The sequence below is a fragment of the Cimex lectularius genome, unplaced genomic scaffold (assembly GCF_000648675.2).
Source record: "Cimex lectularius strain Harlan isolate CLEC.00 unplaced genomic scaffold, Clec_2.1 scaffold9, whole genome shotgun sequence".
Classification (NCBI taxonomy): Eukaryota; Metazoa; Arthropoda; class Insecta; order Hemiptera; family Cimicidae; genus Cimex; species Cimex lectularius.
This window is the reverse complement of record NW_019392733.1, coordinates 3,438,193-3,452,445: the sequence shown is the minus strand read 5'-3', so window position 1 is coordinate 3,452,445 and position 14,253 is coordinate 3,438,193. Positions and strand designations below refer to the sequence as shown.

General features: G+C 34.9%; 1 protein-coding gene across 1 annotated transcript; it reads right to left on the bottom strand.

The window, feature by feature from the left end:
- Nucleotides 1–7,986: 7,986 nt before the first annotated feature.
- On the bottom strand, nt 7,987–14,108 carry LOC106665428 (CAAX prenyl protease 2). The gene is made up of 6 exons (XM_014391844.2): nt 13,841–14,108; nt 11,444–11,552; nt 9,037–9,175; nt 8,809–8,976; nt 8,641–8,709; nt 7,987–8,581 (listed from the first exon to the last, which is right to left on the bottom strand). The coding sequence occupies exons 1-6, from the start codon at nt 13,933–13,935 to the stop codon at nt 8,310–8,312; spliced, it is 852 nt and encodes a 283-aa protein (XP_014247330.1). The 5' UTR covers nt 13,936–14,108; the 3' UTR covers nt 7,987–8,309.
- Between the last annotated feature and the right edge of the window lie 145 nt (nt 14,109–14,253).

Genomic DNA, 14,253 nt, shown 5'->3' with positions numbered 1-14,253 from the left:
TAAGCATTTAGTATTATTTTACCTCCACCATCTTTGCTAATTAATAGTGCATTATGTTCAATGCGGCTCACCTTATTCCAACCAGTGAAATAATGCTTAAGAAAAATTTTCAAAAAATTTGTCATCAAGGGGTGGGGTGAAAAATTGAAATTCCTAATAATGGGTTAAGTCCTAATATTTGGGTCAATTTAATTTATATGTGTTTATTAAAACACACAAGTTCTATAATTTAAAGCAATATTCAAATAAAGATTATAAAAAATATAACAACTGAAAAATATTTACCTTCACAGCTCCTCACCTAGATCAAAAAAACAAAAACAAATTTGAGTAATGTTTCTAGCACTTTGCCTGTATGTCTCTATCTACATCATAGGGTTTGGTGTTAAGATTTAGCGATTTTTCCATCATGCCAAAGATCCACTCCTGCATTGCTTTCTAGGCTCACATGTCTGTTATTTATCCTCTGGTACAACTTAAATTTGTTGGTTAGTTGGGTGCATATTTTGAATTTTTTTTTAATTTTTTAAATTTGATTTTTATACCTTTCTATCCATCCCATCCATCCATTAAAGGTGATCTGGGATATGGTATTTTCTTGGCAGGCAAGTGATATTTCTGCCAAAAACGCACCTTCTTTTATGCATTCTACTGCCAAATTTTTTGGAAGGAGGTTTGCCATCTGGAATGTGGTCTGTGGGGTTATGAACATTGTAATTTGGTTGTTACCTACCATTTTGGTCTGCCTATCCTAGCTAGGTTGGTCTGTCCGACGTTTTTCAACCTTTCACCATAATCAGTGATGTCCAATAACAAAATGGAAGCCACTTTTACTATGTAATACAGGTGGAGTGTAATGCCATATACACCTCATAACCCCATAGAATAAAATAGCTCGGAAGACTGCCCTGAATATGGTAAATTTGGCACTTCAATGCACAACTCTGTTGCCAAACGACCTCTGCAAAACATAATTAACCACAATATTTGCCAATTCCGCTTTTTTCTTTGCTTAACAAAACTGATCATTGGATTGAGCACCGTCCCAAGATAGGGGCATTCACTGACAATTGCTATTTCCATTGAGGCATATGCCCAGTATTCTGTAGCTGCACATCTCTCCCCCTTTTTGAAAATCATTATTTTTGATTTGGCAAAGTTGACCACCAAATCCCCATTTTTCGTAGTAATGCTGAAGTAGGTTAATATTTGCCTGTAGCTGCTCGGGGTTATCCGCGACTAAGACTAGGTTATAAGGAACTGGTCCTCCCCTTTTATATTGGTCCCCAAAACAAGGGTAGAAAGAAGGAAAAGAAAATTCCTGAGATTTGCAAATCTCTTAGCTTGCATCATAGCTGGTGCTTTTGTCTGAAGCTTGAGTTTTTTCTCAAATAATTTTTCCACCTCCACATTAGCATTCTTCATTCAGTGTGCCTAGGTGTGTTCCTTGTGTGGAGGAGAGCCTTCCTTTAGATAGATGGTCAGCCTGTTTGTTTCCTCCTATACTTTTATGTCTTGAACCAATTGCAAGGTACCTTGTTCGGTGCTAATTACAAACATTTAATGCCTTTATAGCTGCCTTGCATTTTCTTCATCAACTCATATCCCTCATCACCATCTCCCTATTTATTGAATATGCCAGCATAAAATTATAAAAAACAAAAAATGGTACAGGCTTACATTTTGCTAGTTATTTCTAACAGTGAGACTTAGTATACTAGACACACTTTTATTGATAAATTGTAAAAATATTAAGTCTTATCTCCCTTGTCAGAAGCCACACACTAGTGGAAGCCCTATCAGCCTAGTTTTCCAGCTTTTGGTTGTGTACTATGGAGAGTAACTTTTATACCACAGACAAAAGTGCATATTGTGGTAAATTTCAACTTTGCTTCAATCCTCCGGCATACCGGGTAACCGGCCCCCAGGCTCTCAAGTTCATGCGGTTTTTCATATATTGTTTTAATACCGTTAATCAACATTTCTATTTGCATAGAAGGATTAGATGGTCACATCATGTAATACCAAGAGGATAATACATCTGTTCTTAAAGAGAGTGACGAACAGTTTACTGTAAATTATAAATTATTTTCTTTCCCAAGGATCAAAACCTGTTTGTGCGTGCTTATTGTATAAAACAATAAGTGAGCCCACTGCCCAAAAGTGGTTCAAAATGTTTGCTTCTGGGAATGAGGGGATTGCAGGTGAACCTTGCCCTCCACTCTGCAGCCAATCAGAGTAGAGCCATTTCGTATATAAGCAGGGGCACTGCCCCACTGGCTTCATACTTGTCTACTCAATGAGCTCTCACCTCAGCAGTCAGACTTGTTAATTCAACGAGCTCTCAACAATCACTAATGAGCACCAACTATGACAGCAAGAGAACTCGCAGATTTGCCTCGAACTTGCTTTCTCAACACAGCTGACTTGGCTGTTGGCCAACTGCTGCACTCAGCAACTTGCTGCACCAGAGTCCCTCTGCAGAGTCAACCGACTCACTCACAGCTTACACGGCCCCGGGCCTTAGCCAACGGCTCTCTCTGTTACATAAAAAGTGTTACAGCTATCTCCTTGTCATTGATGGACTTGGTTAGGCATTAACTCGGATCATCAGGGGCTAGCTCTGTGGATTTTCCTGGTTGGTATGTGAATTGTCACTCATTGAGAGGTTTGTTCTTCAGTACTGTCTCTCGAATGTGGTTCTCTATAGTCTTTCTAAAGTTTTTAACATGAATGATGTGAGACTGATAGGACTGTATGAGTTGAGCTTGTAGTGAATGGGTCATCCTACTTTTGGTATGTACACCACTTGTACCTCTCACGATCTTTTAGGAATGTAGCTCCACACTAAGGTAGGCTCTAAATATTCTCACGACCATGTACAATTGGTAGTTTGATAATCACCAAAAGCTGGAAAATGAGCTGTATTTATTTTTTATAATCCCGGGGCCCAAACTTTTATAAGAAGGGAATAACTGGGCTAGTAACTCAGGAGAAGGTTATGGATGCTGATGAAGACCATTACCACAAATAAAATATTTTTAAATTTTAATTGTGACAATTATTAAACCCTTTAAACCCACATGAACTTTTCTGGTTACCTGGTCGTGTTTTGCTTCCAAATGTTATACAGCAAAGTCCAACTAGCCGTTGTGTGTCACGGATCATGGGCTAGAACCAGTTTACACTTTTAACATATTTTTATTAAATTAAAAAACATGAGCTCTACTGGTTTTGAACCAGTTTGAATCAGTTTTCAGAAATTTGCCTGCAGGAAGAAAATAAACAACATGCATTATAAGAACTATTTTATTAGAAAAACAAACAATTTCTTGAAGAAAAAGGCACTATAATTAGTTTTCCACTAATAAAATTAGTATTTAAAGTTGTACAATGGCACAGTATAATTAAGGGTAATACACTGTTTTTTTTTAATAAGGTACTCAAAATTCATTGCTTCTTTTTTAAATGTCACAACAAAGTGTTACGTAATTTTATTTCAGTCTCACATTAGTTATTCGTTTTAAGTACCTATTATTGATTTTCTACATGTAAATGAACACCAAGTGATTTGACCGAATGTATTACACTTCTTCATTTTAACAAGATTTTAATACTAATGTTTAAATACTCTAGAAAATAAAACATATTTTTTGTTTGTTTTTCTATTCAAATATTATCATTATTGCTTCCGTTGTTACTTCTGAATTACACATTCTAATAAACAATTGTATACAATATTTTATTAGTTACTTATATTACATTATTCATAGTTTTAATTTGACTGTAAAGGGTTGTAATTAAAAAGTTTTTTTGTATAAAGTTTGTCCTCTATTTAACTTAATAATATATGAACTTCGTTATTTATTATTAAAAAATAGTTAAATCATTTTCAGTTTATAAGCTTTTATACTTTGACATTAACAAAAAAAGTCAATAATTATCTTATATTAGTATTCATAACAACATACATTGAACTAGTTATCTTACAAATTGAAATTGAAGAAACATATTACAAAGTATTAATAGGAGAGAATGATTATCACAGAATGTGATTACACAATAATCACAAATGGAAGCTCAATTTTATAAATGAAATTTTAGTTTAACAAACCACATTTGTTCTCCCAAATAAAGAAAATTATTAAGGTTTAAAGTGATATAAGTGAATTGAATGTAACATGAAAGGTCCTATAATCTTGTTTATAATCCAACCATATTAGCCTTAACACGTTCAATGCTGACTTTCAAGAGAGCCAAAGAGTCCCAACTGCCCAGATGGCAGGTCATAATGAATAAGAAAATTAATTTTTTTTAAAATTCCTGCCATCACTGAATGTGTTAAATTGAAAAAAAGACCAAAAAAGGTTTTTTGTGGTTGAAAGTAAAGAGAGACAAAAGCACTAAAAAACTTATTTTCGATTGCAATGATTAAGACAATGTAAATAAATTTGAAAACATACAACAAGGTAAGAAAATTCTATGTTAATATTACGTACCCTTCAAAACACATCAATATAAATTACACACATGGCAGCTTTGGCGAAGGAAATAGCCATCTTAAAACAAGATAATGCAGGAAAGGAAGATGACATGCTATTGATGTGGACAACCAGGCCATGTGGTACGGGATTGTAAAACTCCGCCCACAAGGGGGCCACCAGTAACCCGCCAATGGAGAGAATGCTTCAATTGTGAACGCCCTGCTCATTTTGCCAGCCACTGCAGGGCCCAACCCCGCCAAACAGCAGCAATTGGCAACCCAAAAGCCTTAAGCGATTGCGTTTTTTGAAGATGAGAAATTTACAAAATCACTCTTATTCATGTGATTCAATAATTATTTTAAAACTCAAATTTATCTCTGCCTAGTGTTCTCATATTTCCTCATCAAAATTTCTTGCAATTCAGTCTTTCTCATCCCAACGTTTTATTCAACTGCTACGTGTGTCACTACTGTTACACGGGATACAAGTTGGCAATATTTTGAGAAGTTTCAGGAACTTATGAATTGTATTCGGAAAAAAAAAAAAGATGAACATCTTTTAAAAAATAAGGTAGTTTGAAACAACTACATTGGCAATGAGCACATTGTAATAAACTTAAACAAATGTTTTTAAATGTAAATACTTTTTAACTTCATGATACTGAATTAAATGAGGAGACTTCAATCAATGAAAAATGTAAAAAATTCATGTTAAAAGGTGATTAGAATTGGACATTTCATCTAATAAGAGTGAATTCACTATAACAAAAAATCACAACAAACACCTTTTTTTCAAATGTAAGTTCTTAAGAGCTTTGTTAACAATTAAAACCCAATATTTTAAAGTATCACAGTTATTAATGCAATTCCAAGAATAGTTTAAAATCACAATGATCCAAATTTCATTGGAATGACATACTTTTATAGTTCATTTAGACACTCACTTATCCCTTGACTGACATGAATCTCTTTAAATCTATTAATGCATCAACCTTAATTAAAACCCATCATTTTGTCAAAAAACCCTAAAACACTCAATTGTTAAGATTCTAGAATTTATCTACAGGCTAAATATTTTCTAGGCCTCAATATTGCACAAAAAAACTGCTAGGTGAGTAAAAAAGAATTTAATTTACTACTAGTTGATTTGGTATAAATTGAAAAACTATTCCACGTTGGGAGCACCATCTAAATTAATATTTAAGCAATTAAAGCCATAATATAAAAAATAATTGATTAAAAAAATGATAATAAATAATTAGTAATAAAGTCGCAGGTTTACTTATACTTTCTGCTAGCATGGTTTGTCACAATGTTTGATTAAAAATAAGCATTAATTTTTATTGTATCTTATTTGCTTACAGCTTTTTTTACTCCATTATTATAGAAGAAACAGGCATCCCCACCAACATCCATAGTCACCACCAAAATTATATCAAAAAAATAAACTTAAGATGTCTCGGCTTCCACTTCCTATCGATTGTGATCAACATATCTTCTAACTGAACACAACCAGCCTTTCTAGAATAATTTGAACTGATGATATATATTCTTTCAATATTTTGACCCAAAAATGGGTTTTATATATATACATATTTTTTTTTTTTTGATATGGCTAAAAAATATTTGATAGTGGCATTCTAGACGATGGGTCCTATTTATCCTCACCTCCTAACAAAAAGGTTTTTTGGCCTACTTTACTGGAAGCATGTTTTAGTTTTCAAAAGTTTTTATATATATAATTTCGTCTTGCATTTTATTTTCTCATTCTACTTAAAATGAGTCAACTGTATAACCTTACACTACATACTACCTAAAATATACAGTTACAAAGACAGATATACATAATTAAAAAATTTATAAAAATTAATCAGAATATTATTTTTTCTCTCGGCTCCTCGGGCCCATTGGTAAGAACACTCACATAAATATTTTTCGGCCTATTATCACAAAAAAAATTATTGAAATCGGTGATCTCCTGTCTGTAGTCTTCCCTCGTTAATCAATGTTTTGAAAGCGTTATCACACAATAAGAAATCAAAATAACCCTTTTATGTTCTCATAAGTTGCCACTGAAATACCGCGGCATCTCCAGGTTTGTAAATAACAAATAATCTTCCAGAAAAGAACATTTTTCTACAAAAATTGAAACAACTTTTTGCTGTAAAATGAAACATTGACACAATAGCATATAATTGCCATTGTGTGAAAATAAATAAAAGTAAACAGGTCTGGCTATCATGTTAAACAGAAAGTACAACTTACATGGAGGAGTTGATAAATCTGACAAAAACGTCCTTGTGTGGCATTGGATTTTTTGATGGATTCATCATGCCAGAATGCATGCCCCTTTTATGAAAGAATTAAGCCAGGAACACACTGATGCGATGCAACGCCATGTAACACTACCCGATGGATACTACCCGTCGCCTTGCCACGTTTTGGAAGGGTGTGCACATCTATGCGACGTCAAGCGCACGCCACGTACAGTCACAAAGCGTGTATCACCAATCAGTATCATAATCACAATGCCTTTAGTTCTTAATGCACTATGTTGAGCAAAACCTTGTAATAAATTGTTAGTTAAATTTTATGAGCACAACCATCTAATAAATTCGTGGTTAAACTTAATTGTTTTAAATAAAGTTATTCTTAACCATCATAATTAAATAATGTTTATAAAAACATGAATTTTTTATCTCGTTTAGTGTGGTTTATATTAAAATAACATGTTGTAATTAATACAACGACCAAATTTAGTTTGAAATAAACTACAAAAAATATGAGTGCCCTGTTCTGATGCTACCCGACAAAAATGATGTAATTTTACGAGCAAAACCATGAAATAAACTGTTAGTTAGATTTTATGAGCAAAACCGTGTAATAAAAATGATGAATGGTGAAAAAATGATATTCTAGTATTTTGATTGATTTTCTACCAAACCATTAAAATTAATTTTTTTAAATAAAAACTAATGAATTTTTGATCTCGGTTAATTTGATTTATAGTAAAATAAGCATGTTGTAATAATATATGTAGTTTGAATAAAAATATGAGTGTCCGGTTCTTTTGTCTTCAACTGTACTCGATGCGACCCGACAAAAATCTGGACAGTGGGGATCGCAGAGCGTCGAGTAGGTTAGCGTGGCATAGCATCGGACAGATGTGCACAGGGGTAATGCAACCTTATGGACAATCGGAATTTGGATTTGCGTTGGGTAGCATCGGGTAAGTGTGTTCCCGGCTTTACTGGTGATTTCAGAAGATGCATTGTGCAAACATACAGCTACATGTATGGTAAAGAATTTAAAAAAATATTATTAACGAACCCGAATCAAATTCCCATAAATAAAAAAAAAAGAAATATTGCTATTAAAAAAAAATAAAATAAAATAAACAATGTAGATTGTATAATATAGCATTTTTGAGAAAAACTGTTCATTTCATATATTATTTCAGTATCATAGAAATAAAAAATACAAAAAATATAAATAATATTAAATAAAATTAAATAATAAAACACTTTATTCTGACTGTGGGATAATGAAGGAATGCATCATTTTTGACTCTCCCTTGCATTTTTGTGTTATTGAGCATATCTTTAAAAATAAAAATAAAAAATTGTTTTTATAAAGTCATGGTTCAAGACAATGGTCAGATGAATGTTCTTAGCTAATGACAATAACAATGGGTCAAAACTTCTTATCACAATAACAATTTATAAAACTTTAGTAACATAACAGAAATTAATACATTTTCAACTTGCTGTACTTTATTCGAAGTAAGAATTTTAATATTACTAGGTGTATGACTGCGCTATACTCACTAGACATATGATTTCCAGTACAATGAGTTGTGATACCAAGATGGATTCGTCAACGGTCCCAGCATCGAAGACCAAGCTAATAAACCTACGACGCAAGTCGCTATTATTATACTTCTTCGAGGTTCTCTTAATGCCAGAACTTCAGAAAAATCAGGAAACCCCATGAGATTACAAAAAGCATGGGTTAAAAACGCTGAAATAAAATGTCCAGTCCTGAGAAACAAGTAGGCTGAGTAGGCACCAAATAACGTTGTATATGATAGTTGAAATACTAGAAAAAAGTTAGACATGTTAAATAATTTGTAAACAATATTTTGTACTGTGACTTACTTGAGATAAGAAGTGCAGTATGTAAATTTACACCAGATCTTATACGTCCAACCATATGGTGAAGATGAGCTAAACATAGCCATATTATTAAACATAAAATTAAACAATAAAAAAGCATGTTTTTAGAGCTCATTAGAACAAATAATTTAAAAAAACGCTTATACTAACCAAGGCCAAAAAATATTGGAGAAACAAAGACAGCAGTCTGAGGGCGAAAACACTGGATGAGAATGGGTAGCATACATGCTCTGAATGTTAGCTCTTCAGAAAATGGAGCGATTATGTAATCTCGGAGCCATAACAAATCGGTCAAGTTATCAAACCAGTAACTTGGCTCTGAAAGAAAAACATAAAATGTTGTAAATTTACAAACACAATATCAATTCAATTATTTACCTTTGTACAAATCCGAGTGACCATTTTGGTTTTGAATCGCAATAGGTCCCGCGAAGAGAATCATGGTTAGAATCAATGGTACAGTAGCTGCCATAAAAAATCCAGGAAGTCTTATACCCAAAATTTCCCATAGTGTATACTAGAAACAAATGCAATCAGATAAAACTAATCTTCCTGTAAGTTTCTTTTATTTTAATATTTTCACTATCTTACATAAAAACATTTTTATGAAAATTATGTAAAACATATATTTTATGGACCATTCAATATATGCTTATAAGACTTAATCTTAGTATCACTAATGAAAATTTAGGACTTATTATTACATTACTCTTGTAATAATGCAGAATTTTGATTATGAACAATTTTATAGAGAACAAAAAATCAAAGACATAAGGAGCAGTTAGAATGATTGACAAACAAGCCAGAGAAAACTTAAAAAACCAACTAAAGGTATTATATGGAATATAATAGGGTGTTAGCAATTTCCAGAGGATTGTGGAAATAGCAAGCTTCTGCCTTGTGAATTCAGACTTCAGAAGTAGCAGCATGTCAGCAATTCTCAGGTTTTGGAAATAGTGAGGTTATGCTGTGTGACTCCAGACTTCAGAAGTATGTATCTGTATGTGGGCGACATTGCTTTAGCAGAAGGTTAGCAATTCTCAGAAAGTTTTGGAAACAACGAGTTTCTGCCACTTGACTTCAGACTTTAGAAGTGCCGGTACTCTTAATGATACTATATACTCTTAAAATATACATTGGGCTGGTGCAAAATTAATGCAGGTTTTGAAAATTTGTTTTATTTTCGCAGATGCTTGTCATGAAACAAAGCTAAATCCTCAAATCTAATTCAGGATTATAATAAATGTAACTGTTATCTTTTATACAAAACATTTTACTTTATATTGAATTTTATAAGAGTGAGGACCTGTGAAATTGAGTATGTCCGAACTAAATTTTTGTCAAATTTATTTGTACGAATTTAAACTTGGGTAACGTGCGACCCAAACCACATGGAACATCAATACAGTTTGGGGGGAGGGAAGCATAGCAAATGCATGGTGCAGCAGTGGTTTCAAACATTTTATCTTGGAGATTTCGATCTCGAAGAAAGGGAGGGTCGCGGTAGGCCTTCCGTTATGGACGACAACCAATTCAAAAACTTGACTGAAGAAAATTTACTTAAGACAAACGGGAAATTGCGGAAGAACTCAACCATTGTTTGCAATCTGGAACAAATTGGTAAAATAAAAAAACTCGACAAGTGGATACTGCACGAGCTAACAAGCCCAAAGAAATCAACACTGAAATTTGCACGTCTCTTCTGTTGCGCCACCAAAATGATCCATTTTTTGATTGAATCATCACATGCGATGAGAAATGGATTCTGTACAATAACAGGAGGCGTACAGGGTCAGTGGTTGGACAAGGATCAAGGGGCAAAACACTTCCCGAAACCAAATCTGCGCTCATGAAAGGTTATGGTGACTGTTTGGTGATGCACTGCTGGGGACGTTCACTATAATTACCTGAATTACAGTGAAACTATCACAGGAGAGAAATACTGCCAAGAAATTGACAAAATGTGCGGGAAACTGCAATGTCTTTGTCAAACATTGGTAAACAATAAGGGGCCGATTCTTCTTCGCGATAACGCCAGGCCACATGTCGCAATGCCAACCACACAGAAACTTAAGGACTTAGCATATGAAACCTTACCACAACCTCCATATTCACCTGACTTATCGCCTATAGACTTCCACTTTTTTAGGCATTTTGATCACTTCTTGAGGGATAAATTTTTTAGAGAATACTGTGAAGCCAGACTCGCCTTCAAAGACTTTATTGCAAGTCAAAATAAAGATTTTTATGTCAGTGGAATAAAAGTGCTTATTACATATTGGCAAGATGTACAGATTGCGATGAAAAATATTTTGAATAAATTTACAGCATTTTATAACAATTAAAAATAGTTTTGTCTCTCTTTTCCAAATCTGCATAATTTTTGCAACAGCCCAATACAATTATTTTCTGATTATTTCAGAATTAGCAGGCAATGAGAATCACTAACTTTAGCGTTTTTGGCAATTCGAGATCAACCTAGGTCATCCATCCTGCCATTGCAGTTAGCCTAAAAACTTGCTGCTGTGCTGTAGCAAGTTGTTATAAGTGAAACAGTAAACAGCTTACATCAGTAAAAGAAAAAAAATCAAAACTTTTTTTCATTGTACACTAAATTTACCATTATTCATCATGATTTAATTAAAAGACTGAAGTATTTCTATTTGTTTAAATGAATGTACAATGTGAGTTAGCCTGATAAATTGTGATGCTATAACATGATGATCCTTAACTAGTAGTGATAAAACTAGTAATTACATGTAGATTGTTCAAAATTTGAAAATACCTGTGCAAACAGTTCTGAAGAGCTGACAAAATAGTAAGTTGACAATGGCGTTACAATGGCCATAAACGTGACAGCAACCACTCTATTTTTAACTGTAGCAGGATCATCTCTGAAAAAATTAATAACTTGTTATCCAACCATTAAAAAAATATTAAAAAATCCACTTATTAAAAGGGCCCGCATACAGAAAAAATTAAATTGTGATATTTCTATTCTTAGAATTAGTTGAGTATGATCCCTTGTCTTCGATTCAGACCCTCTGAGGGCCCACTGACTACTAAAGGCAGTAAGAGCCTCACTACATTGCGTTTGGCTAGGCCGATAATGTCAAGTAAAATAAACAAAAAGAACCCACAAAAAGACGAACTCACAAGCTTCTGTATCACTGTGATGATGTCGCACGGCGGGTATAGAAAAAATATTAAGATTAATCTCCCTCCAAACAATAACAATGGCAGCAAAGAAAACTATTACTAACATAAACAAAGAAGAATCTTCAAAAGGACTAAAACTTTAGAGACAATAGCATTAGAATTTAAAAAAAAACTTCCAGACAAATCTAAATGCCAAAAAAAGTGGGAAAAAGGAAAGCGTTAAGAAAGACACTCTGCTGGTTAACTGATAGATCTAGAATGTACAGAAGCAGGTACAGGAGCAGGAGACCGTGAGTACATCAGCATTTTTCAATATGTACTCGATTCACGCAATTTCGATATGTAGTCAATTCAATTTGAACAGAGAGTATAAAAATAAAAACTGTCATGTTGGATAACCAGGCAGCAATCAGAATATAAAACTCAAACAGCTCAAAAATAGTGCTGAATCACAAAACTAAACAGACTATGTACGCAAAATAAGGTTACACTCTACTGTCCTAAGACATAAAGGAGTGGACATAAGTTGCAAGTAAAGTAGGTGTTACACCGCTAGGTCCTTAACCCTGTAGTATATCATTAATATCGAGATTCTTATGAAAAAAGACATGGTGTAATTCACTGCGCACAACACAATCCAATAACACATTAGGGTAGATTTGAAAAGAAACAATAGAATACATCAAAGTAAGTAGGAAGAAGCCCTGAACTGTAACAAATTGACAAGGCACCATGGACTGAATGGACATCCAAGAAAGATTGGCATTAACCAACAGGTGGAGGTAATGCGAAGAGGCACTTAATAAAAGTGGTGCCATACTTATCTGCATGAGTAAATGCTTTCAGATGTAAAATGCAACTGTAGAAGAAATACAACCTAAAATAATCAAATTCATCGATAATTGGTACTAAAGGTACAGAAAGGAGGACAGAAAAGGTCTACAGTAGGAACTTATGGTTACCACGATAGCCATTAGGTGTCACTACTTTATCTGGAATGGTCTCGCCATCCACTCTGCAGCGAATCACAGCAGAGCCAGTGCTTATATAAGCAGGGGCACTGCCCCACTGGCTTCAGACTCATCAACCCAATGAGGTCTCACCCATACCCTTCAGACTCGTCAACCAAATGAGGTCTCACTCATACCCCTCAGACTCATTAACCCGACGAGGTCTCACCCATCCCCTTCAGACTCGTCAACCCGACGAGGTCTCACCTGTATCCTTCAGACTCATCAACCCAATAAGGACTCACTCATACCTTTCACTCATGAACCCGACGCGGTCTCACCCATACCCTTCAGACTCATCAACCCGATGAGGTCTCAGATCATACCTTTCACTCATTAACCCGACGAGGTCTCACTCATACCCTTCAGACTCATCAACCCAATGAGGTGTCACCCATATCCTTCAGACTCATCAACCCGACGAGGTCTCACCCATACCCTTCAGATTCATCAACCCAATGAGGTCTCACTCATACCTTTCACTCATTAAATCTCCAAGGTCTCACTCATACCCTTCAGACTTGTCAACCCGACGAGGTCTCACCCATACCCTTCAGTCTCGTCAACCAGATGAGGTCTCATTCATACCCTTCGGACTCATCAACCCGACAAGTTCTCGCTTATCATTAATGAAGCACCTATGGCGATGGGAAGGGTCCTCTCGGCGTTAGCCTCGAACTCGCCTTCTCAACATAGCCGACTTTGCTACAGGCAAACCGCTGCACTTGGCCAAATGCTGCACCAGAGTCCCTTCAACCAAAGTAGAGCCAGCCAACTGCTCTCTCTACCAACAGACACATACATTCGGTCCCGGCCTCGATACATCGTCTAAGCGCCACGTTCCCAAACAACACCGGCCTTATCAGGGCCACTAAAAAACTTCGTCACTAAAGGCCAAATCACCAAGAATGTTTCTAATGATTGCTAAAGCGAGGAAATAGCTGAACATCTGCCATTTCCTGAGACAGCATCCCCTTCGTTATCTCTGACATAGTTTGGAAAATCATATTTACCTGTTGTGGTTGGTGGTCCTCAAGTAGAGGCTGGCCACATAGGAAATGGCCAAGACCGAACATTGTAAGATTGATACGAGCCGTGTGTACCACATGAATCGTGTTTAGCCTTCGGATGTCAGACCATCAACTCGAAATATTGTACTTTTTCCTCTTTTTTCTCACCCTACTGTTCATAAATCCCGGCCGATTCCGGGCTTTGGCCACTAATCGGCTATTTTAAATTATGGACAATGGGCAGAACCTCCGTACTGGTTAAAATTAAAACGCGGGCCAAGGACTGAGATTACAGTCTACATGTAGAGTCGATTAAAATTAAAAAAAAAAAAAAAAAAGGAACTCATGAACTTCGTATTCAGTAATGAAGAAAAAAAAGAAAAGAAACTCTTTTTAATTAATTGATTTATTCTTGC